Source organism: Hyperolius riggenbachi, chromosome 7 (assembly GCF_040937935.1).
Source record: "Hyperolius riggenbachi isolate aHypRig1 chromosome 7, aHypRig1.pri, whole genome shotgun sequence".
In the NCBI taxonomy this organism is placed as follows: domain Eukaryota; kingdom Metazoa; phylum Chordata; class Amphibia; order Anura; family Hyperoliidae; genus Hyperolius; species Hyperolius riggenbachi.
Genome location: NC_090652.1, coordinates 26,073,018 through 26,098,753, shown reverse-complemented (window position 1 = coordinate 26,098,753; position 25,736 = coordinate 26,073,018). Strand labels below are relative to the sequence as shown.

Sequence of the window (25,736 nt, the reverse complement as noted above, 5' to 3'; positions counted from 1 at the left end):
CACCACTTTGTATTGGTCTTTCATGTGAAATGCCAATAAAACTGATTCATGTTTGTGGCAGTAATATGACAAAATGTGGAAAACTTAAACGGGACAGAATACTTTTGCAAGCCACTGTACATATTAGGGCTGGTGTACACCTAGAGCGCTTCTGAATGCCTGTCAAAACGCTAGTTCTTGAAAAGCTCTTTAGTGATGTATTTGAATGGGATGGGTCACATCAGAGCAATGTGATTTTTTCCTAAATGCAAACACGGGTCCTGCAGCATTTCTGAGGCGATTCAGCCTCAATGTTAAGTATAGGAAAGTGGAAAATCGCTCTAAAAAGTGCTTGAACAGAGCGATTTTCCAAGAGTTTTTTTTTTTAACAAAAGTTGTTCATTTCCATCTCTACTGTACAAAAGAAAATAAATTGCTACACCTAAACACTTCAAAAATTGCTAGCCAGAGCTAGAAGATCAGTAGGCGTATGCCTAGCATCACTTAGAAAAATCACTTCTACTGCGCAGTTGCAGTAGTTATGCACCTGTGCAGTACGCTCTGGTCCACGTGGCGAGAACTGACAGCGCCGCTCGCGCACGCGCAGTACAGGCCGACCTCCAGGCCGGGGACCGAGAGGCAGCGGCGGCGAACGGTTGACGGCTGAGCTGCAGCGAGGGACATGCTGGGAGCTTGGAGCTGGACGAAGCCCCGGATAAGTAGCACTTATCTTCCTTATAATGGCCTGATGACTCCTTTAAAGAGAGTCTGAAGTGTTTTTCCCCTCTTTTTAATCAGTCATCTCCAGCAATAAGATACAAGCTGATTCGCCGCATCCCCGAGGCAGAACAAGGTATTTATCCCCCTGAGATACCGGGGCAAAACTCCACAAGTTTTGAAGTCGTAGATTTTGCTGCCCGGTAGAGGCAGAGCTGTGCGCAGTAGCTCTGCTTCCAGTCCAGTCAAGCCCCGCCCCTCAGTGAAAGAAGACTGAGAGGGGCGGGGAGAGGTGGATATTGACTGGAGAAGAGGCAGAGCTACTGCGCACAGCTCTGCCTCTACCAGGAAGCAAAATTCTGCAACCACAGAATTTTGCCTTGGTATTTCAGGGGGATAAATCAGGGGAATAAATCAGCTTGAATGTTAATGCTGAAGATGACTGATAAATAAAAAGAGAAAAAACAAAACACTTTAGACTCTCTTTAAAGAGAATCTGTACTGTGCGATGTGTACAATAAAAACCATACCAATTGAGTCACTGTGATCTCCTGGATCCCTCTTTGCCAATTTCACTCGGAATTCCAAATTTCAAATCTCAGTTCACCAAGGTTACAAATGTGAACATGAGAGCGATAAATGTCTGCTGAGCGGGCCCACATGCACGCTAAACTCTGAGAAAAAATCTATTAACCCTTTGCACTCTCGCATGCAAATGTTCAAACAATTGCATTCACAGATTCACTCATCCAGGCACAACTGTTATCCCTACAGCTAAATTAAAAGCCAGGGTTTTAGTTCACAGAAGAATGCATTCTTATGCTTAGTCACCTATACTGTGCAGAAGTACCCAGGTAAACATAGGTGTCCTAACTCTGGCCCTGTAACATGCATAGTGCGGACATGCAAACACATTCATTGCATCAAACCTATCAATGGATTAGGAGCACACATCCTCACGTCCTCTCCTGGGACAGACAGTGCATCTTACCAATCGCACAAGGGAGCTAACGTTATGTGTCCATGCACACCATGCACATACACCAGCATAAGCTGTGTACATGCTGACAAACACATACAGGGGAAGGAGGGAGTGCACTGAATTAGACCCTAGCCACAGGGGTCAGTAACAAGAAAAAAATACATATATCCAGGCACATCGCCTCTAGTTAGGACATTAAATAAGTTATTAAGGAAAGGGAGGTGCTGAAGGGGGTGTGGCTAGAAAACTGCAAAAATCTATTAACCCTTCGCACTCTCACATGCAAATGTTCAAACAATTGCATTCACGATTGGTAAGATGCACTATCTGTCCCAGGAGAGGACGTCAGGATGTGTGCTCCTAATCCATTGATAGGTTTGATGCAATGAATGTGTTTGCATGTTTGCACTATGCATGTTACAGGGCCAGAGTTAGGACACCTATGTTTACCTGGGTACTTCTGCGCAGTATAGGTGACTAAGGGCTCTATTCATAAAACTTTACCGCAAGTTTTCCGCTCAAAACAGCGGACTTTCCCGACCATTTAGCAAAGTGGGCATTCATAAAGGCTGTTTCTGCAAGAAAAGTTACAATTCCCCGGCAGAGCGAGAAATTTCCGCCTCGTGCGGTGTTTTTCTAGATTTATCTAGAAAAAAGTAACAAAATGGCCATTCATGAAGTTTAGAGGAAGCGGTATGTGGACGGGAAATACCGCTTCCTCGAAGCCTGCGGATTACATACAAGTGAATGGGACAGACCTCCCAGAGAGAGCAGTGCACGGAGGGACTCTGCCGGCTTAAGTGTTTCCGCATGCCTTCCGACAGCTTACCGCCAGCCTTCAGCGGGAGATCTCCGCTCTGCGACAGCCCTTAGTCACCTATACTGCGCAGAAGTACCCAGGTAAACATAGGTGTCCTAACTCTGGCCCTGTAACATGCATAGTGCAAACATGCAAACACATTCATTGCATCAAACCTATCAATGGATTAGGAGCACACATCCTGACGTCCTCTCCTGGGACAGATAGTGCATCTTACCAATCGCGAATGCAATTGTTTGAACATTTGCATGCGAGAGTGCGAAGGGTTAATAGATTTTTGCAGTTTTCTAGCCACACCCCCTTCAGCACCTCCCTTTCCTTAATAACTTATTTAATGTCCTAACTAGAGGCGATGTGCCTGGATATATGTATTTTTTTCTTGTTACTGACTCCTGTGGCTAGGGTCTAATTCAGTGCACTCCCTCCTTCCCCTGTATGTGTTTTTTTGTCAGCATGCACACAGCTTATGCTGGTGTATGTGCATGGTGCACATGGACACATAACGTTAGCTCCCTTGTGCGATTGGTAAGATGCACTGTCTGACCCAGGAGAGGACGTCAGGATGTGTGCTCCTAATCCATTGATAGGTTTGATGCAATGAATGTTTGCATGTCTGCACTATGCATGTTACAGGGCCAGTTAGGACACCTATGTTTACCTGGGTACTTCTGCGCAGTATAGGTGACTAAGCATAAGAATGCATTCTTCTGTGAACGAAAACCCCGGCTTTTAATTTAGCTGTAGGGATAACAGTTGTGCCTGGATGAGTGAATCTGTGAATGCATTTGTTTGAACATTTGCATGTGAGAGTGCGAAGGGTTAATAGAGTTTTGCAGTTTTCTAGCCACACCCCCTTCAGCACCTCCCTTTCCTTAATAACTTATTTAATGTCCTAACTAGAAACGCTGAGAAAAGTTGGTGTTCTGTGATATTCTGACTTTCAATTGGGAAATTCTGATGCAAACTTCAGAATTCGGAATTCCGTGTGACGCTCATTCCTGGAACCAAATAGGACAGGTGGGCCATAGTACTGTTGAAACTTTAGAATGTAAGCTCACTAGGGCAGAGCTCTCTCACCCTTTGTGTCTTGCACTGTTATACATTTTATTCATTATGTTACTTTTGTCATTGTTATAATGATACCAATTCTGTATTTTGTACCAATTCTATATTTTGAATATTGGTGTATACCAGTCTGTATTATTTTGTAAACCCATGTTTGTTTCTTACTTTGTACAGCACCACAGAATATGTTAGCGCTTTATAAAGCAATAACAATTATTATAATTGGCTGGATAGTGTACTGGTTAAAGACTCTGCCTTTGACATGGGAGACCAGGGTTCAAATCCTGGCTAGGGTCAGTACTTATTCTGTAAGAAGTCCTTGGGCAAGACTTCCCCTACACTGCAGGGTGGCCCTTTGAGCGCCTCCCAGTGGCTGCAGCTCCTGAGCACTTTGAGTCCAACAGGAGAAAAGTGCTATATAAATGTTAGGATTACATTATAATTGGCTGGATAGTGTACTGGTTAAAGACTCTGCCTTATAAAGCAATAATATGACAATATTATTGCTTAACAATATTAACAAGGTAGCACTGTAGTCTGTGCTACAGGCTGCAATCTTCTCAGACATACTACAGATGTGCCTGACCCCTTTCAGTCTGAACAGTGGAGATGACACAATACAAGCAGCTGCAGAAGCCACACCCACACACTTGAAAACTCAACATCTAACATCTTATCTTCTGGTCATTTGCTCAAAATTTCATGACAGAATTTATAGCTGCAGAAAGCTGTGATTATACAAACAGTTTACATGTGAGTGGTGTGAATTGTAAGCCATTATTTGTATTTAAACTCTGATGGACTATAAAATCACCATTTCCATTATCTGGATGTATTAGCATTTTTATTTAGCATTATAATAAACAATATACATATAACCTATGTACTTAACTAGAGGCATCACTGTACAACCTACAGTAATAAATCCCATCCCTAAGGCTCGGTTCACACTGGAGGCGCTTTTGGAGTTTTTTAAGCGCTGATGATTTTTCCAAATCGCCCTGAAAGCGCGTGTGCAACGATTCTCTATGAGAGAGTTTACATCTGAGCGGTTCATTTCCGATCCGCTCAGAGAAGCGCTGCAGGGGCCAATTTTGAGGCGATTTGCCTCAATGGATGGTATAGGAAAACCGCAAAACGCTCACAAAATCGCTTTGAGCAGCGATTGCATTTAGGTTTTTAAGAATACATTGTATTTATTATTTTCCTTATCAAAGAGCTCACTTCCTGACCATCGTCAGGAAGTGAAAAAGCGGAATTGCTCTGCAAAAGCATTTACAAAAACGCTTACCAAAACCGCCCAACTCACAGAAATCACCAAGAATGGGGGGAAAAAAGCCTCAAAAAACACCCAACGCAACCGTGGAACATAATGTGAATGAGGCCTAACAGAGCAAACAAGCCCTGTTACCATAGCAAACAAAAATGCTTCAATGTTTCTTCCAAAAGTGCTCATTCTGGACAGAAAAAAATTGGGCAAAATATTTAAGAATTCGAGCAAAAAACAAACAAACGCAACAAAACAAAAAACAACAACAACATAACACTTAAACCTTTAAAGGCAACTGTCTGAGTGGGTCTGAAGACAGTCAGAAGTTTCTTACAGTTGACATGTAACTGTTGCAACTCAGTCCTTTGTTATGTCATTTTGAAGAGATGCAATTAAATTGTGTCCAACTCTGGATAGGCAGGTTGTTTTGAGAGCCTGTATTTGGAGATCTTGTACTAAAACACCACTGAAAAGCAATTGTATGGGAATATCCTCACCCATCCTTTGTAATTCACATAGAAGGCAGCATGGAGGGGCTCGGTGAAGGTGGCAGTGAAGGTGTGTAAATGGATGAAGGGGTCTTCTAGCTGGAAGAAGGACAGGCGGCCAGCATCATAATTCAGATATATTCCTAATGTTCCGCAGTTAGAACGAGGATTTAATGGCTTTATCTCTGAGTAATCATGGATAGCATAAAGTTCACCCATAAATCTGCGGTAACTCCAAGATTTCTTATTATTTCCAATGCCAGATTCCTCCCCTTCTCTCTCTATACTAGAATAGCTTACCCCAACATCCCACTCTCCATAATCACTGACCTCCACTTCCCAGTAATGTCTACCAGAGGAAAAGCTCTCACAACTCATCACCTGAGAGAATGTGATAAACCTCTTCTGTGAATATGGTCTGCAGTAACTTCTTTTGGAAGCTACGGCAGTTTTGAAATCATCAGACAACTCTAAATGGTAATTTGCAGTATCTACATCCAGTAACAGATGTGTTTTCTCTGGCAAAGGGAAGTCAACTTGTGATTCTATCTGAGTAATAACTTCTTTTATGGATATTTTTAACTCGAGCACAATCAGATCGTCCAGATCAGGAACAGAAGGTTCCTCCATATCTTGGTCAGCTGTTTCAGATTCTGGGTCTTGCAGGACAGCTATCGGGTCAGTCATATTACACATCTTCTCAATGCAAGCCATCTTCCTGGACAGTTCCCCTCCTTGTGTCTCCAGATGCCGGATACAATCAGAGACAGACTGTGATATCTGCTCTTCTTGCCTGGCGATCTCATTCAGGACCTTCATCTCTTGGACTTCCAGCTGTCTCCTGATGTCCTCAAACAGAGCTGTGACTCTCTTCTTCTCATCAGCTGCTTTTTCTTGTGCTTTCCTTTTGTGGTCCTGTAAGCTCTGGATTCTCTCTTCATTTCTCCCTCTCTTTGGTGCCATCTTTTTTAGTTCATGTCTTAGGCCCTCCTTTTTCTTCTCAGATGCCTCCTCTAGAAGTTCCACCTTGTGTCCTTTATGTGTCCCAACAAGACAGCAGGACACACACAGACAGGTTGAGTCCTCAGTGCAGTAATACTCCAGGAGCTTTTTGTGGATGGAGCATTTCTTGCTGATGAGAGATGACGTTGGCTCCACTAACACGTGGTCCACTGTCTCGTTATGAGCTGCCAGATGTTTATCACACATGGAGATTTCACAACGTTGGCAAGTCTTAACAGCTGGCACAGGGGCATCCACACAAAACATACACCGTACCTCAGCTTTCTCTTGTTGCATGGCTGTGACGTTGTCCACAATGTTGGACAGGTTACTGTTCTTCTCCAGCAGAGGGTGGTTTGGATACTCCTCTCTGCATTCTGGAGGGGAAAAAACTTTTCCTGATGCCTTCTGTTTATCCAGCACAGTCACAATACAATCCCGGCAGAAGCTGTGTCCACAGGTCAGTGTCACCGGCTCTGTATACAGGCTCAGGCATATAGAGCAGCTCAGCTCTTCTCCGAGAGAGGCGGACGCCATTGGAAATTTTTTTGTATGGGTGAGTACTCTTCTTGCAGGAAAAGTTATCCCGTTCAGGGGAACAAATGACAGTGGAACTATTTCTTTTAAGTAGCAAAAGTGTGACTGTTTAGATGGTAGAATCTGCAGAGAAAACAAGAGAGAGAAAGAATTATACAAAACAAAGGTGCTAGGTATCACAATGCAAACTATCGAAGGGAAAGGTCCACACACAGTCTTACTCCAGGAACAATACAATTTTCATTGTTCCAACACACACGCTAAGACATCTTACCGCCACAACCAACGATTACTTCTGGGCCAATCTGGTCTCCTTTGTTAAGGCATAGGCAGACAAACCTGTACACGTCCTCCGCCATCCTCCCCGGCCGCTCCGTTTTCAGCTCCCTAACACTGGCCCGTCGCGCTGTTCTGTGCAGGCAAAGCGGCGCGCGTGCCCTGAAGCCGGGAGTGTTCTGCGCTTGCAGATGCACATGCATGACAGAAGAAACTTACAGAGCTGGCTAGCGGAGGATCGGAGCAGCCCCGGGAGACAGCAAGGGTGGCCATGGCCAGCAGGTGGCTGGAGGAAGCGCCGGATAAGTATACATTTATCAACTCTTTTCTACTCACGTACAATTTAAAGCGGATATAAACCGGATATCCAGCTGTGGAGTCAGTACAAAATTCGTCCGACTAACTCCTCAGTTGGGGCTGGTTTACACGGACGCTTGGCTGCATTTACCGCCAAGCGTCCGGGACTTGTCGGTTAAACGTTCCCATTCCAGTGAATGGGAGTGTTTAACATTGTGTGGTTACTGTCGATCACCGTCGATTGTGTAAACGCATTCCGATCCCGATTTTCCCTGTCGTTTCAGGCGACCTTGGATGCCTCATGCGGCTTCTAGGGTCAATTCACCGCCGCGTCTTCATGTCCCTTTACAGGGACGAAAGACTGCGGCGGACGCTGACGATCGCTGCAGAAAACCCCCCGAACGAGACGTGGCCTGACGAGACGAGAAGAAAAGCCAGAAGCCACCTGTCTGAACCAGCCCTTAATAGTTCCACCAACTCTGAATCTAATTTGCATATGACAATCTTGTTGATTGAAAGTACGGAACATAAAATCACTGCCAAAGTAAAATTAAGATGGCATCTGCAATTGAGAACAAAACAAAGCTCCTGACCAGGAAGCTGACACTCTACCGTTGGCCATTCCTGTCTGTCATTGGCAGCATGAATGCCCCAGCATGTCGTCTGTATAATAAGATTCACTGGAGACCCATATAAGCCGGGTTTGGTGTGCAGCCCTGACACCTTGTAGAAAAAGGCCTCTGTCTTTTCTATACCTGATAAGAAAAGGTCAGGGCCATGATCTGTGAACTGAAACCCAGCTGATACGGGATTCCAATAAATCTTATTAAACAGACGTTGGGACATTCTAACCTTTAAGCATTAGCGTACCTCTGTGTTTTTTATGTACACCAGAGATGCATTTTAAACTTCGTATATTGCTGTAGAGTAGCTGTTAAATAGAACTGAAAACTAGCCCTGGGTAGGAGTACATGTGCTTACATCTAAAAGTGATGTGCAGGGACTCTGCAGGGGAATGAGGGGATTCTTCTTCCATTACACATTCTTCAGGCATGATCTGAGCCAGGTCTACAGGTGATAGACAACACCTCCTTTGTGCAATGTACACAACATTCTCAGTGGATTAACAGCTATGCAGGGATTATATATATATATATATATATATATATATATATATATATATATATATATATATATATATAGAGTACAGTACTATATAACCATGACTGCCGCACGGACGTGAGTTTCATGCCCACAGAAGGTGCTGCTGTAGCCGCAGAGACGCGAGACTCACGTCCGTGCAGTGTGCGGGGCTGTGCGTGCGATCGTGGGGGCGGAAAACCACCATCGCGATGGCCCGGCGTCAGGAGGGATTGCTGGCAGAAGACAGAAGTCCCCTGAGCCAATCCGTGCGTGTCTGCCGAGAATGATCACTGTTTTTGTTCTGTATGGGCCGGGGAGCGCGGCCCATACAGGGCAGGGGAGCGCGGCCCATACAGGGCAGGGGAGCGCGGCCCATACAGGGCAGGGGAGCGCGGCCCATACAGGGCAGGGGAGCGCGGCCCATACAGGGCAGGGGAGCGCGGCCCATACAGGGCAGGGGAGCGCGGCCCATACAGGGCAGGGGAGCGCGGCCCATACAGGGCCGGGGAGCGCGGCCCATACAGGGCCGGGGAGCGCGGCCGATATAAGGCTGGGGAGCGTGTCCGCGACAGGGCCGGGGAATGTGGCAGAAGAAGTCCAGGAAGAGGAGAAAGAACTGATGAGAGAGAGGGAGAAGGTGGCAGGAAACAGGGAGCAGAGGGAGAGAGAAGGACTGGTGGAGGGGTACAGATGTACAGGAGGAAGCGCAGGGGGAAAAGTCACAGGGAGGCTGAAGAATGCAGAAACAGAGCACATATATAGAGGAGGGGTGACAGGAGGAGACCAGGAGAGGAGCACATAGGTACAGTAGAGATGGGAAGTCCGGATATTTTCAATGATTCGGATGATTCGAATCGGATCATTGAAAAGATCCGGATCTTTGATACGAATCTCGAATCATTTTACTAGGGAAGCATTCTGGGGGTGAAATGACTAACAGGACAGGACTTTCCCTGCAGTGGACAGACAGAGAAGGGGGGGATGGTGGACAGAGAAGGGAGGAGGTGGACGAAGAGGGGTGAGCAGAGAGCAGAAATGTTTTTTTTGCACACATTACCCACATGTTGCAATCATATGCTTTAAATATATTTCACCTATATGTTCATCTGTATACTTTGAATGCAAACGTCTCACAGTGAAAGAAAGCATTCCCCAATGTGTCCTTTTCTCACCTCCAACACTCATCATAAATTTAGGGAGAAGTAGCTGTTTAGAGCAGAGTGCAGGAGGATCATATTGCACACTGCAATCACAGTGCCTGCCCTGTCATTCTAGCCCAGCACGCTGTCTGCAAAGTTACTGAGCTGTGCTTCTGAGCCAAAAGTTTCCCATTTGTTCACTATGCACAACTACGGAACAGAACAGCCTAAAATGAGCAGCACATTACAGCCAGTACGTGTGCTCTACACATATCTGGCAGTGGCACCCATGTCCCCTCTCTCTCATCTACCTGTCCCTGCAAGGCTGGCTCCCCTCCAACTGAGCGATCCATCTCTGCTCTGCTTCCAGACCAGGACCCCCATGCTTGCTGAGAGGGGGGCGTGCCGCTCCTGGCTCCACCCCCTTTGTGATCCGAATTATTCATTATGATGATCCGGATGATTCGACTCACAAAAGAGATTCGGATCAAAGATCCGAATCGTTCATGATCCAGACAACACTTAGGTACAGGAGGCAGCAGGGGGACAGGAGGGGGCACACAGAACGGGGGTGGGCACAGGGAGACAGGAGAGGATAACAGGGGGACAGGAGGGGGCACACAGAGAGGGGGTGGGCACAGGGAGACAGGAGGGGATAACAGGGGGACAGGAGGGGGCACACAGAGAGGGGGTGGGCACAGGGAGGCAGTAGGGGATAACAGGGGGACAGGAGTGGGCACACAGAGAGAGGGTGGGCAGAGGGAGACAGGAGGGGATAACGGGGACAGTAGGGGGCACACAGAGAGGGGGTGGGCACAGGGAGGCAGTAGGGGATAACAGGGGGACAGTAGGGGGCACACAGAGAGAGGGTGGGCAGAGGGAGACAGGAGGGGATAACGGGGACAGGAGGGGGCACACAGAGAGGGGGTGGGCACAGGGAGACAGTAGGGGGCACACAGAGAGGGGGTGGGCACAGGGAGACAGTAGGGGATAACAGGGGGACAGGAGGGGGCACACAGAGAGGGGGTGGGCACAGGGAGACAGGAGGGGATAACAGGGGGACAGGAGGGGGCACACAGAGAGGGGGTGGGCACAGGGAGACAGGAGGGGATAACAGGGGGACAGGAGGGGGCACACAGAGAGGGGGTGGGCACAGGGAGACAGTAGGGGATAACAGGGGGACAGGAGGGGGCACACAGAGAGGGGGTGGGCACAGGGAGACAGTAGGGGGCACACAGAGAGGGGGTGGGCACAGGGAGACAGTAGGGGATAACAGGGGGACAGGAGGGGGCACACAGAGAGAGGGGGTGGGCACAGGGAGACAGGAGGGGATAACAGGGGCACAGGATTGGACACACAGAGAGGGAGACAGTAGGGGATAACAGGGAGAGAGGAAAGGGACGCTGGAGTTAGAGGGAGGCACAGAGGAGGACACTGGAGACACAAGGTGACGTCACACACATGGAGTTACCTGCACCAGCTGAAAATTGCCAACAAAGTGACGTCCTACTTCCGCTTCACGCTCCCGCGCTTCTACTGGGGCTCTGCGTGGGGGTGGGGCGCATGGTAAACCACGTCACGCTGCTCTGCGTCGTTGTCCTGGAAACCCTCCTAGCAGAGATAACCTGATAAATCGTGTGATATGTGATAATCTCTATATCGCCATCTTGTGGACAAACCTCAAACTGCACTCACAGGTTGCTTTATTACAAAAAATACATAAGAAGTTTTGAATCAGGAATGATGATCGCATTTAGCAAGAGAACATTGCTATTGCAGCATACAAAAACCATGCCTGTGTCCATAAGCACTAATAATAGCAGGCTGTGTCCTAAAGGATACATGAGAGAAAAATAAATGCACAGCTTCCTCCAGCCCCTTGAAGTCTCTGTGTCCCTCAGTGCAGCTCTGCTGGCAGCCACTCTCCTGCGGTCTGCTCCATAGTGACCTGGTGAGGTCGGCGTCTTCTGCATGACTGCGGTGCGCGCATGTGCCGGGCTGACGTGGCCAGTATTACTGCGCAGAGCTCTCGTCAGCTACAGAGGGGACCACAGAAGAGTGGCTGCCAGCTGAGCTGTGATCAGGGACACAGAGACTTCAAGAGGGTGATGGAAGCCCCAGGTAAGTAGTTCTGCATGTATTTCTTTATTTTCTCATGTATCTTTAAAGAGAACCTGAACTGAAAATAAAAAAAAGTCAAAGGGCCATATGCAATTCTCCTTTTCATCCGAGTTTTCTCCTAGGAGATAATTTTTCATCTTCAATTTAAAATAACTTTCCAGCACTTTTCAACTTAAAAAGTACCAAAAAGTAGGTGAGAAAGTACTATTAAAATTATTTTGAGTATTTTCTTGCTTGCTGGTGGCTTAAAAGAAATTTTATTGCCAAGTTTAAAATTATCACTTAGAAAGGTGAAAAAGTGAATTGCATATGGGCCAAAATAACCAAACACAGGTCATACTTACCTCCTGTGTAGTCTACTCCTCAATCTCTTTCTCCTCTCCTGTGTCCCATTTGTCCACTGTGATCAATGGAATTCTCCGTCCTCCATTTTGAAAATGGCCATTACCCCATAACAGCTTCCTGGTGAGCACACTGTTAAACTGTATTATCGCCCCCTTGAGCAATAGGGAAACATGGACATTACCTTGCACATTCAGTTGTAACTGACAGCTGCGGATATATAGGGGACAGCAACTGGTATATTTCAGTTCTGACAAAATATTGTCAGAACTGGAAGGAATCACTGTAAGAAAAAAATGGTGAGCTTCTGAGAGTAACTCGTGGTTAGGTTAGTATTTAATATTTATTTGCAACTACGTCATGTGTTCTTAAATGATTTTACTCGCTTCAGGTTCCCTTTAATGATGGAGGGTTGAGGGGTCAGATGTACCCTGACCAGTCCAGATGTCCCGTTTTACCTGGGACACGTTCCAGGTTCAGGGTCCCCTGCCCTGTTCCAGGCTGCAATGTGTCCCAGGTTATATCCCACTTTTGGCCGCTGGGTGTCCCAGGCGTGAGACTCTGTGGCCGTATAAGGTAATGTTTGCCTCATTTACCATTTGCAGAGTCGGAGTAATCGTTTTCTGCTGCATTTCATGTGTCAGAGGTAACAGTTATTGCAATTCATGTGTCAGAGGTAACGGTTGCTGCAGTTATTATTCGATGAGACTGCATTTGAAACTTTGGGGTGATTGTTGCAGTATTTGGCATGATTATTAAATAGTATTCTAATACTGTACCATCAGCAGTTTCTGCAGATTTCCCAGACAATCTAATCCCACCATAGTCATAGTCTAATGTCCTACGATACTCTGACCAGAAGTCCCGTTTTACCTAGGACACGTCCAAGGTGCAGGATCCCGTCCCAGGCTGCAATGTGTCCCAGGTTATGTCCCACTTTTGGCCGCCTGGTATCCCAGGCGCGCACTCTGTGGCGGTATGAGGTCATGTTTGCCTCGATTACCGTTTGCGGAGTCAGAATAATCGTTTTCTGCAGCATTTCATGTGTCAGAGGTAACTGTAGTTGCATTTAATTTTTCGGAGTCCATATCATGGACACATCCACTTTGCGTGTCACACTAGCACACCCCTCCCAGGTTGAGCCAAGAAAAATCGGGTCACTGTATCAGACCAGTACTAGACACAAACCAGTCCCATTAAAACATACATACCTGGGTCTTCCTCCAGCCCCCTCCAGCCTGATCGCTCCCATGGCATCCTCGTCTTCTTCCTGGTTGGGGCCAGTCGGCACCTGTGCAGCCTGGCCAGGCATGCTCCACTGTTTCACTCCCGTCCCTGGGAGCGTCCAACATGAACAGTCAGGAGCGTGCCCACGGCCAGGCCCCGCATGCACAGTTGGCCCCGGCCCGGAGGACTTTCTGGGGCCAATTCTGGGCTAACGGAGAGGAAGAAGAGGACACCGTGGGAGCTATCAGGCAGGAGAGGGCTGGAGGAAGCCCCAGGTATGTATATTTTATTGGAAATCGTTCATCTCTGGTTCCCTTTAAAGTAAATCTGTAGTGAAATGAAATAATCAGATACTCACCTATGAAGAGGGGAGGTCCTAAAGAGCCTCCCTATTCCTCACACGGTCCCCTTGTTTCAGCCTCATCACCCCTGTTAGAGGTATTCCACCAATTGGTTGAATGCTGCTCAGTGAGGCTTCAGAAGGCTTTGTCAGCTCGAGTGCTCCTGAAGGTGTGGGCGGGGCTATGTCCCTGGTGATCGGAGCGCAGATTGCCGAGCCTATCCCTGAGAAGCTACGCAGGCGGTTTGAATCCAGCGCTGGACTCTGCCATTGCGCATCCGCCACATGAATGCTGAGGCCAGAGGTGGTGTGCACATCACAGACTTAGCCCAATACAGGCAATAATAGCGGGATTACAGCAAGTGGCAAATTGGTGCAGAAATTTCAACCGCCGGACCTACAAAGGACTCCCAGGATCCAAACTGAATGGTAATATAGCAGTAGGACTGGTGAGTATGGTATATCCATAATATCACAGCAGGGGGTTGGCAGAGGGAGATTGGCACTTACGGCAGGCTAACAAGATACCCACATGAACTTACCAAACATCTATAAAGCCAGTACTGGTGGATGTAAGTGGTTTCGAGTGGCTTGTGGTGCATGTTGTGACGTTTGGGAGTGCTCCGTCCGCAGGGACCCATTTATTTTCAGTGATTTTAAATGTGTGTCTTTTTGCATAGCTGTTCAATAAAGCCTATCCTGATATGATGAAGGATGATCACTGAATAGTTGTGTACAGTGTATTTTGATGACAGTATTGCTCCTGAAGATGGGCCGCTCCATACTTCGCATTCCTGAGCGCACTGTCACATACACTCGCACATGCGCAGTACAGAGACACCCGTCTTCCGGAGCACTCGGGCTTTCCGAAGCCTCCAGTGGTGACAAATCGTGACAGTGCTGGAACGCAGGGGCCGTGAGAGGAATGGGGAGGCTTTATAGGACCCAGAGCCTTCCCTTTCCATAGGTAAGTATATGTTTTGTTTTGTTTTTTACTTAGGATTTGCTTTATCGAGAACCTAGTTGAAGCTCGGGTTCAGAAACAAGCACTTACCTTGAAGTCTGATTCAAATTTGTCGGGGTTTTGCGTTGCAGTTGTGGAAAAATGCAGTCAGCATTTTGAATTTGCGGTTCGCCAAGCGTCTGTTTGACAGTGTAAATGCTTCCTATTAATAACATAGGATGCATTTTCCATCTGATTTTATGTTTTATTGTGTTGTGGTAAACGCAGCGGATTCCCCTACAGTGTTAACGGGCCCTGAGGTCTTCACTATGTGTGCATTTGAATCTATTACCCAGAGTTCCCCTCCTTGCCGATAATTACAATGGGCCCCTATGGCGGTGCCCAAACTTTCCTGCTTCCACTTGAGACGGTGGGGAGGAGTTCTGCTATACTTACCTGGGCTTTCTCCAGCCCCCCGTAACCCTCGGTCTTCTCCCAGGCTTCTCCATTGTCCAGCTGTGCCCCTTCCAATCCTCACCGGCTGGACAAGTTGCAGGATACTGTACAGTGCATGCGCAGTCCCGGTTGTGTGCCTCCTCCATTGCACTTTATCGGGAGAACATGTGGGCGGGACCACACACGCACAGTGGCCTGCAGCCGGCAATCTCTCAGAGGACTGCTGCGGACTTGGGCCTGTAAGACTACAGGAGCTGGAAGAAGCCCCAAGTAATAACACTAGACCTTGTTCTGCCCATCTCAGGGTTACTTTAAGCACACCTGAAGTAATGGAAAAATAAAACGTTAGCTACCTTAGTGGGAAGCCTTTTGGATAGTCCAGAGGCTTCCCAGATCCTCAATCAGACCACTGTTCCAATGCAGGGAGATCCAATTAATTGTCTGGCTGTGGTTCTCGCTGTGGTGGGGTAACTCTCGACTGAGCATGTGTGAGTAAGGTCTGGGCATGCCCAGTAGAATGAAGGCGCTTGTGCACAGGCATGTGTGAGTAAGGTCTGGGCATGCCCAGTAGAATGAAGGCACATGTGCACAGGCATGTGTGAGTAAGGTCTTGGCATGCCCAGTAGAATGAAGGTGCTTGTGCACAGGCATGTGTGAGTAAGGTCTGGGCATGCCCAGTAGAATGAAGGTGCTTGTGCACAGGCATGTGTGAGTAAGGTCAGGGCATGCCCAGTAGAATGAAGGCGATTGTGCGCAGGCATGTGTGAGTAAGGTCTGGGCATGCCCAGTAGGATTACGGCACTTGTGCACGGGTGCTTTGTTCTACTGGACATGCACTGATATTACTCGTGCAGAGGGATCCTGTGCTGTAACCAGAGCCGGATCATCCACAAGGCAAACCTAGGCCGCTGGCTACGACCTGGAGAGAGTCTAGGGGCCTGTTGGTGGATAGTCCCGTCCAAATCTTACTAAAAAAGCCAGGTAATCTTCAGCAGTGGCCAAAAACTGCTATCTTGTCTGGGGCCCCATGTCATATTAATCCTCGTCTGGCTGTGGCGGTGGGCTGTAGGAGGATCTGGGAATCCTCTGGCCTATCTAGAGCAGGGCGGGGCACTTTCAATGGCCCGGGGCGCAGGCTGTGGACCGCATTCCTAACATGTTTTCCCTCCTCCCTCCCTGCAGAGTTGCAAGTGGGGTAAAAGAGGTCTCCATGACCACTGCGACATTGTGAGATGAAAAATATAATACAGAAAACTGAGAGCCCAATTTAGTGTAGTATGTATTGTAAAAGGAGGAAAATATGAGACGTATTTATACTTACAAACGAGGGTTACCGCTAAGGCAACCACTGTTGAGGCAGGTGGGGAGTTTAGGCCTGTCCCCACTCAGGACTAAGAAATCGCTCTTTGTGTGTAGGAGAAAAAATAGGGTGTAACAACCCTCCACCAGGGGTGGACTTGTAATATTGTAAAGATGTACAGCATTGTGTCTGTGTTGGGTGAGCTGGGCCACCACCGCCTCCCAATCACTTTTAACAATTTTAGTGAATTTTATCCTTTTGGCGCCTCTGTACATCTTTACGATATCATGTGAGATGAGGTCCGGACATCCAGTGTGTAATATGCTGGCACGTCCTATCCGTGTGTCACATGATGCTGCTGTTACCATGGACACCCGATGCTGGAGGCGGCGATAAGGTGAGTTAACTTATTCCCTTTCACCCTGCCCGCAACTCTGCAGGGAGGGAGGAGAGAAATCTGGCTGTCCAGTGATTTACAGCGCAAGGGGGCCCTATCCACCCTGAGGGCCGTAGTTTGCCCAGCCCTGATCTAGAGGCTTCCCACTACTGAGGAAAGTATGAATGTTTTTTGGGTTACAAAAGAGGGACTGTTTCTCTTACAAAAGGGGACAGCAAGCGGTGAGGTTTTTCATTATGTGTCCATTTGCATCTTTGCGAGGATGAGGTGTGGGGCTGTACAGTGACAGGGCATGTAGTGATGGGAGGAGCATATAGTGGTGGGAGGAGCATATGGCATTCGGGTTTGCTTCTGTAGGCCCCAAGGGTCACCCCGTACCAATGAGGTCACACTGTCATCACTCACATGGGGGTTGTACATCTCTGGAGCGTAGAAAATGCTGAATGATAGGTTTGTATTGTTTTCTGCCCCAGTGACCATACGGTGACTTCGCAGTCAGGATATTTCTGGTTCTCTTGGTTCCCCAGGCAAGGCCCCCGATTGCCTCACCCAGTCTTATGATTAGAAAGGGTGTTGCCTAAATGAATTCGTTTTGTTTCCAGCACCCATATCACATTGAATGGCTATACAGTGTACAGAAACGATGCTTCTCAAAATAAGATATAAACCATATGCAGATTATTCCCCAAACTGCTGATCTAACAATGGTGTAAATGGACAGAAATGTAGTATGTGCGGAGTATGAGTAGAGCTCCACATAAATAAACAAGACAGAATCCAGAGGACGGCCGTAGAGTCATGGAGAGTGAAGTCCAGCGAGGTGCTAACGAGTTAGTGATCAAAGTGTACCTGAGATTAAATCCATCTCAGGTTCTATACTTACCTGGGGCTTCCTTATGCCCCCTTGAAGCCGCTCAGCCCTCGCTGTCTCCATGGGTGGCTCCCATTCCCCACAATACGACCCGAACCCCTGGCCAAGTTGTGCATCGTTGCTCATATGCAACATCGCTAGACGAGCGCCCCCGTCTGCACGCAAGCAAAGAACCCTCCCAGGGTCGGGAGCACGACAGGAGAGCGCGCCTGGCCGGGCCGCACAAGTGCGACTCAGCCAAGCTTTCAGGCTTGCAAGTACTGCGGTTTTGACAGGAGCCACCTGGGGAGACAGCGAGGCACTGAGCGGCCTCAAGGGGGCTTAAGGAAGCCCCAGGTAAGTATGGTACCCGAGATGTCTTTCATCTCAAGTAAAGTTTAAGCAGCTACAGTTCCATTCAGTGCTGCAGCCGCAACCAGCGTACTCTGTCCTGTGTGTCAGACATTTTCCCTCTCTGGGGTCATGTGACTTGTTAGTGTTACATTTTCCCTCCCTGGGACCATGTGACTGGTTAGTGTTACATTTTCCCTCCCTGGGACCATGTGACACGTTAGTGTTACATTTTCCCTCCCTGGGGTCATTTGACTGGTTAGTGTTACATTTTCCCTCCCTGGGACCATGTGACACGTTAGTGTTACATTTTCCCTCCCCAGGGTCATGTGACTGGTTAGTGTTACATTTTCCCTCCCTGGGGTCATGTGACTTGTTAGGGTTACATTTTCCCTCCCTGGGACCATGTGACACGTTAGTGTTACATTTTTCCTCCCTGGGGTCATGTGACTTGTTAGGCAGGGAACACACTTGACTTTTAGTTTTCCGCGCACGTTTTTCTGCATACTTTTTCTGCAAGTGTTTCCATGCAGGAAAACGCGCACGTTTTTTCACAGCAGCTGATGCAATTGATAGAGAAGACTGCCAAAATGTACAGAATCATGATGCAGAATGTCAGTTTTTTTTCTGCGTGCGAACAACACAGTAAGTGTGTGCTAGCCCATTGATTACCATGAGTTATCAGTTTTTCTGTGCAAAAAGCACGCACGAAAACAGTCAAGTGTGTTCCCTGCCTCAGTGTTACATTTCCCCTCCCTGGGGTCATGTGACTTGTGTTACTTTTTCCCTCCCTGGGGTCATGTGACTTGTTAGTGTTACATTTTCCCTCCCTGGGGTCATGTGACTTTTTAGTGTTACTTTTTCCCTCCCGGGGTCATGTGACACATTACTGTTACATTTTCCCTCCCCGGGGTCATGTGACACATTAATGTTACATTTTCCCTCCCTGGGACCATGTGACTCGTTAGTGTTACATTTTCCCTCCCTGGGGTCATGTGACTCGTGTTACAAGATCTCCGATAGGAGTTGGCTGCAGGTGTGTTAGATTTGGTGTTATCGCTCTCTCACTCTCTCATGCTGGTCACTGGAAGATCAACATGGCACCTCATGGCAGAGAATTATGAGTATAGATTTTTTTTTAAAGTGACCCAGAGACGAATACAAATGCAGTTTTTCACTTACCCAGGGCTTCCTCCAGCCCCATAAGCATGGATGTGTCCCTCGCTGTCCTCCTACGATGTCCCGTTCAGCCGCGGTGAGCCCCGGTAAGCGGCTCAGTGACATCCGCGGCGGTCCTTCTGTGCAAGCAGTCAGACTGAGCCGCGTACCGGGGTTTGATTGCGGCTGCATGGAGGATTCCGGGAGGACTGCAGGAAGGACTGCGGGAGGACAGCGAGGGACGCATTCATACTTATGGGGCTGGAGGAAGCCCCGGGTAAGTAAAAAACTGCATTTTTATTCATCTCTGGGTCACTTTAAATGCTTCTCTACATAAAGATGGCCTAGGACCAGGGGTGACAAACTCAATCATGCGATGGGCCAAAATATAAATTGCAGACCAAAGTTGTTTATTAAGACTTAACATTTATGGACCAATTATTTAAATTGAGTGACGTAACTATAGCGACCGTGAGCGGCCAGCTCCTCCCCTTTTGCAGAGTAGCACAGTGGAGCAGTGTGAGGGCCCAGGAAGTCAATGGAAGCATTGATGTTTTTTTCAGGCAAAATGACCCTCAAAACTCTCTCTGGTGCTCCAGGGCCCGAATATTTACCTGCCCCAGTGCTGCGTCTCGCCTCCTCTGATCTTCCAGACAGCCACATGCTCTATGCTGCACACCTCTGGCTCTGAATGCAGGTCACGTGATCAGAAGTGGGAGGTATGGAAGCACAGAACAGATGAGACATGATGCAGCGCTGGGGCAGGTAAATATTACATGGCTCCGCTGTGCTACTCTGCTATATGGGAGATGGTGTCGGGATGGGGGAAAGGGGTGTGGTCATGTGTTTTACCAGCCACATGGGATGGGGGGGGGGGGATCTCAGGAGGGGGTCCCATGCTAATTTTACTGTGGGGTCCTGTGGGTTGTTGATGCACCCCGGCTCAAACTGACAACCAGAAAAACTGTCACCAGTGTGCTCCTCTGCATGGGAAGACAGCGTGATGTCATTCTTTTAGGCTGGATCTGCACTATAAGCGCTTTTCTGAGCGCTTGGGATTGCTGAGCGCTTTCTGAGCACTTTTTAAAAATCACTCCCATTCACTTTCATTAAAATCGCGGTAAAAATTTCAAATTGCATACGCTGCAATTTTTACCACGATTTTAACCACTTGCCGACCGCACACTCATAACGTGCGTCGGCAAAGTGGCAGCTGCAGGACCAGCGACGCAGTATTGCGTCGCCAGCTGCAGCCTAATTAATCAGGAAGCAGCCGCTCGTACGAGCGGCTGCTTCCTGTCAAATCACGGCGGGGGGCTCCGTGAATAGCCTGCGGGCCGCCGATGGCGGCTCGCAGGCTAGATGTAAACACAAGCGGAAATAATCCGCTTTGTTTACATCTGTACGGCGCTGCTGCGCAGCAGCGCCGTAAGGCAGATCGGCGATCCCCGGCCAATCAGCGGCCGGGGATCGCCGCCATGTGACAGGGGACGTCCCGTCACTGGCTGCACAGGACGGATAGCGTCCTGTGCAGCCCAGATCTCCCGGGGGAGCAGATAGGAGAGGGAGGGGGAGAATGTCGCCACGGAGGGGGGCTTTGAGGTGCCCCCCCCCGCCACCCACAGCAGGCAGGAGAGATCAGACCCCCCCAGCACATCATCCCCATAGGGGGGAAAAAAGGGGGGCAATCTGATCTCCCTGCCTGCACCCTGATCTGTGCTGGGGGCTGCAGAGCCCACCCAGCACAGATCAATCAAGCCAGCGCTGGTCCTTAAGGGGGGGTAAAGGGTGGGTCCTCAAGTGGTTAATGAAAGTGAATGGGCAGTGGCGGCTCCAATAAATTTTTTTTAGGGGGTGCTATGCAGGTGCTGCACCAATTTCCGGGGTAGCTGATGACCGGCAAAAAATGGGTGTGGCTACAAAAGCGCGCCGCGGCAAAAAATTTGGGCGTGGTCATGACCGGATGAGGGCGGGGCTAACTGTAATTTAAAGAGAACCCGGGGTGAGAGTGATATGGAGGCTGCCATATTTATTTCCTTTTAAACAATACTAGTTGCCTGGCAGCCATGCTGATCTATTTGGCTGCAGTAGTGAACTGAATTACACCAGAAACAAGCATGCAGCTAATCTTGTCAGTTCTGACAATATTGTGACAAACCCCTGACCTGCTGCATGCTTGTTCAGGGTCTATGGTTGAAAGAATTAGAGGCAGAGGACCAGCACGGCAGCCAGGCAGCTGGTATTGCTTAAAAGGAGATAAATATAGCAGCCTCAATATTATTCTCACCTCGGGTTCCCTTTAAAAGTGCAACGCAAAGACAGAGGGCCCAAGTTTTGGTGACCCTTTCCCGAGAAAATTCACAATCGTTAGCAGATCTGACCCCAATATGCACAATCGTTAGCAGATCTGACCCCAATATGCACAATCGTTAGCAGATCTGACCCCAATATGCACAATCGTTAGCAGATCTGACCCCAATATGCACAATCGTTAGCAGATCTGACCCCAATATGCACAATTGTTAGCAGATCTGACCCCAATATGCACAATCATTAGCAGATATGACCCCAATATGCACAATCGTTAGCAGATATGACCCCAATGTGCACAATCGTTAGCAGATATGACCCCAATATGCACAATCCTCAGCAGATCTGACCACAATATGCACAATCCTCAGCAGATCTGACCACAATATGCACAATCCTCAGCAGATCTGACCACAACATGCACAATCCTCAGCAGATCTGACCACAATCAGCACCACCTGTTGAAAAAGAAAAACCTATTTACTCACCTACAGTCAGAAGACCTCCTGTCCCGAGTGACCTCCTTGTGGCGGGCAGCTCCCACGATCCTCTCCCTTCCCGACGTCACTTGACTTCCTGCCCGCGCTGAGAGCAGGGCTACGGGAAAATGGCCGCCCGAAGCCCTGCACTGCAGACTCCAAGTCTGCAGAGCAGGGCTTTCGGAAGCCATCTTACCGTAGCCCTGCTCTGCTGCTTTGGGCTGCCGCTGTGAACTGACTCAGCATCTCTTAGACGCCTGAAGTCAGTTCACGCAAGGGGGTGCTTGGACAATTCTAGGGGGTGATCGAGCACCCAAAAGCACCCCCCTGGCGCTGCCCCTGTGAATGGGAGTGGTTTTTAAAAAGCGCTCAGCAATCACAATCGCTCAGCAAGTGCTCAGAAAAGTGCTTATAGTGTGGATCCAGCCTTACTGCTTACAATGATGCTTCGGAGAACCCCATAAATTGGCAAGGAGGGTCACAATCGGCCCCCGAGTTTGACACCTGTGGCCGGGCTATAAGGAGACTGCCAACACCCTGACACTGAGCTGCGGCATGGTGGCCAAGACTATATAGTGGTGTAACAGGACAGGTTCCGGTCAGAACCGGCCTCACCATGGTCACACAAGGAAGCTGAGAGCACATGCTCAGGCCCATACGCATTTCACTTTCTCTCTTTAGTTTTCTCCAAGTTGACATTTTCACATCTTGTCATAAAATCCCTATTAAGCCACCAGCAAGCAAGAAAATACTCAAAATGTTGATAGTACTTTTTCTTTACTTTTTGGTAAATTTTAGATTACAAAATGCTGAAAAGTTATTTTAAAAAGTTAAAAAATAATCTCCTAGGAGAAAACTCAAGTGAAAGTCAATTGTATATGGGCCTAGGTGTCATATCCAGAGGTTGTCTTTTGCAAATAGACGTAGTCACACTGATGACTGCTGGGAGCGTTGCTGCAGAGGGTAAAGGGATGGGGGGGTCAGCCTATCAGTACTCAGACAATATGCTGCACATGGCATTAAATTGGTCTCCATGGCTGTCGTCCCAGAAGGAAGCCTCCTCTAAAGATGGTGCACAAGGAAGCCCAGTTTGCTGAGGACAAGCAGACTAAGGACATGGATTACTGGAACCATATCCTGTAGACTGATGAGACCAAGATAACCTTATTAGGCTCAGATGGTGTCCAGCATGTGTGGTGGCAACCAGGTGAGGAGTACAAACACAAGTGTCTTACCTACAGTCAGGCATGGTGGTGGGAGTGTCATGGTTTGGGGCTACATTAGTGCTGCCGGCTATAGTTCATTGAATGCCAACATGTACTGTGACGTACTGAAGCAGAGCATGACCCCTCTCGTCGGAAACTGGGCCGCAGGGCATTATTCCAGTGTGATAACAACCCCAAACCACTGCCTTGCTAGAGAAACTGAGGGTAAAAGTGCTGGACTGGCCAAGCATGCCTCCATTAACCTCCCTTGCGGTGTGATTATTTCTGGATTTTAGGGTCTTCTATGAACCTTTCAGACCCTAAAACCAAGAAAAAAAAAAAACCATGCCGACAGAAAGCCAGCAGCAGCCCCAGCACTCACTCACCTCCCTGGGCTCCAGTGCTGTAATTTTCCCTCCGACCTCCGGGTGGCGCTGCAACTCTGTAGTGAGATCACTGACGGTGATCTCAACAGAGTGATTCAGAGCCTCTGTGGAGAGGAAGTAGAATGGCTGCTTGCATCTGGATCACTCAGGAGGTGAGTAGCCTGAGCGTAGCTCGGGGTTACCACCCGGGAGGTGTAACATCTGTGGGGCATCCTCAAACAGAAGGTGGAGGAGCGCAAGGTCTCTTACACCCACCAGCTTTGTCATGGAGGAGGGGAAGAGGACTCCAGGGGCAGCCCGTGTAGCTCTAGTGACCTCCATGCCCAAGAGAGTTCAGGTCATGCTGGAAAATAATGGCGGACACACAAAATAATGACACAGTGGGCACAATTATGACATTCTTCACGTAGGGATGTACTCACTTTTGTTGCTAGCAGTTTAGACATTACTGGCTGAGCGTTGCGTTGTTTTGAGGGGACAGCGATCTTACACTGTTGTATTCCATCTACTAAATCATTTAAGGGCACCGAGCAGGGTGTTTTTACTGTTTAAAAAACAAATCTCCCCAAAGGGAGGTTGGGAGTGTTGTGTGTCGCTGGGGGTCGGGAGGATCATTACTTACCTAGGGGATGCTGATCCTCTGGCCCCGCTCCGGATCCGCCATCTTCTCATGTCTGCAACCTGTATTACTGGGAACCGTGTGCGTTGTGCGATATGTTCCCAGGCGTATTACATCGCAACCCATGGGAACGCACACCTGTAATGTGAAAGTCTATGGACTCATGCTGCCATGTGGATCATACACTATGCACTGTGCATAAAACCTGAAGCGCAGCACATAGGACTTGATTCACTAAGACAAATAGCACGCCTTATCAGTTAACACGCCTTATCAGAGTTGACATGGCAAGCGCTACAAATTTATGCCTGCTAATTGCCAATGATGAGAGCTCCACTCGTCCTGCCCTGATCTCCAGCGGATCCGATCCCTTTAAAGGACATTATTCCCGCACTTTGATTGATCAAGTTTCCTGTCATGTGACAGGCGGCCTATTGGGCCAATCAAAGTGCAGGGATAATGTCCTTTAAAGTGATTGGAAACGCAGGGGATCAGAGCCGGACGAGTGGAGCTCTCGTCATTGGCAATTAGCAAGGAATACGTTTGTAGCGCTCGCTATGCTACTCTGATAAAGCGTGTTAACTCTGACAAGGTATGCTATTTGTCTAATTGAATTAAGCCCTTAGTGTGAATGAGCCCGAACAGTTTCCCATTCTGAGTATGTTCTTTTTACCACCACTCTTTGCCATCTATCCCTTAACCAGTTCTCTATCCACATACACACATTCCCCCAGTCCCTGTATCCTCAGCTTCTGCACCAGGCTATTGTGGGGAACACTGTCACAGCTCTCTATCCACATACACACATTCCCCAGTCCCTGTATCCTCAGCTTCTGCACCAGGCTATTGTGGGGAACACTGTCACAGCTCTCTATCCACATACACACGTTCCCCCAGTCCCTGTATCCTCAGCTTCTGCACCACGCTATTGTGGGGAACACTGTCACAGCTCTCTATCCACATACACACGTTCCACCAGTCCCTGTATCCTCAGCTTCTGCACCAGGCTATTGTGGGGAACACTGTCACAGCTCTCTATCCACATACACACGTTCCACCAGTCCCTGTATCCTCAGCTTCTGCACCAGGCTATTGTGGGGAACAGTGTCACAGCTCTCTATCCACATACACACGTTCCCCCAGTCCCTGTATCCTCAGCTTCTGCACCACGCTATTGTGGGGAACACTGTCACAGCTCTCTAGCCACATACACACATTCCCCCAGTCCCTGTATCCTCAGCTTCTGCACCACCTATTGTGGGGAACACTGTCACAGCTCTCTATCCACATACACACGTTCCCCCAGTCCCTGTATCCTCAGCTTCTGCAGCAGGCTATTGTGGGGAACACTATCACAGTTCTCTATCCACATACACACATTCCCCCAGTCCCTGTATCCTCAGCTTCTGCACCAGGCTATTGTGGGGAACACTGTCACAGCTCTCTAGCCACATACACACATTCCCCCAGTCCCTGTATCCTCAGCTTCTGCACCAGGCTATTGTGGGGAACACTGTCACAGCTCTCTAGCCACATA

The 25,736-nt window shown here is 48.4% G+C and overlaps 1 protein-coding gene across 5 annotated transcripts in view; it reads right to left on the bottom strand.

The window, feature by feature from the left end:
- Positions 1-13,904, bottom strand: part of LOC137524173 (E3 ubiquitin-protein ligase TRIM39-like) — a 123,444-nt gene extending 109,540 nt beyond the window's left edge. For 2 of the 5 annotated variants that reach the window (XR_011022639.1, XM_068243751.1), the window contains exon 1: positions 13,764-13,900. Coding sequence is in view for 2 of the 5 variants with exons in the window: in XM_068243749.1 (XP_068099850.1) it covers positions 5,289-6,860 (1,572 nt within the window). In the remaining 3 variants the exon portion in view is untranslated. Of the gene's footprint in view, positions 1-4,397; positions 6,984-11,186; positions 11,327-13,763 lie in introns of those variants that run through there. The other 3 variants (XM_068243749.1, XM_068243752.1, XM_068243750.1) reach the window with 3 other exon arrangements.
- Positions 13,905-25,736: the final 11,832 nt, after the last annotated feature.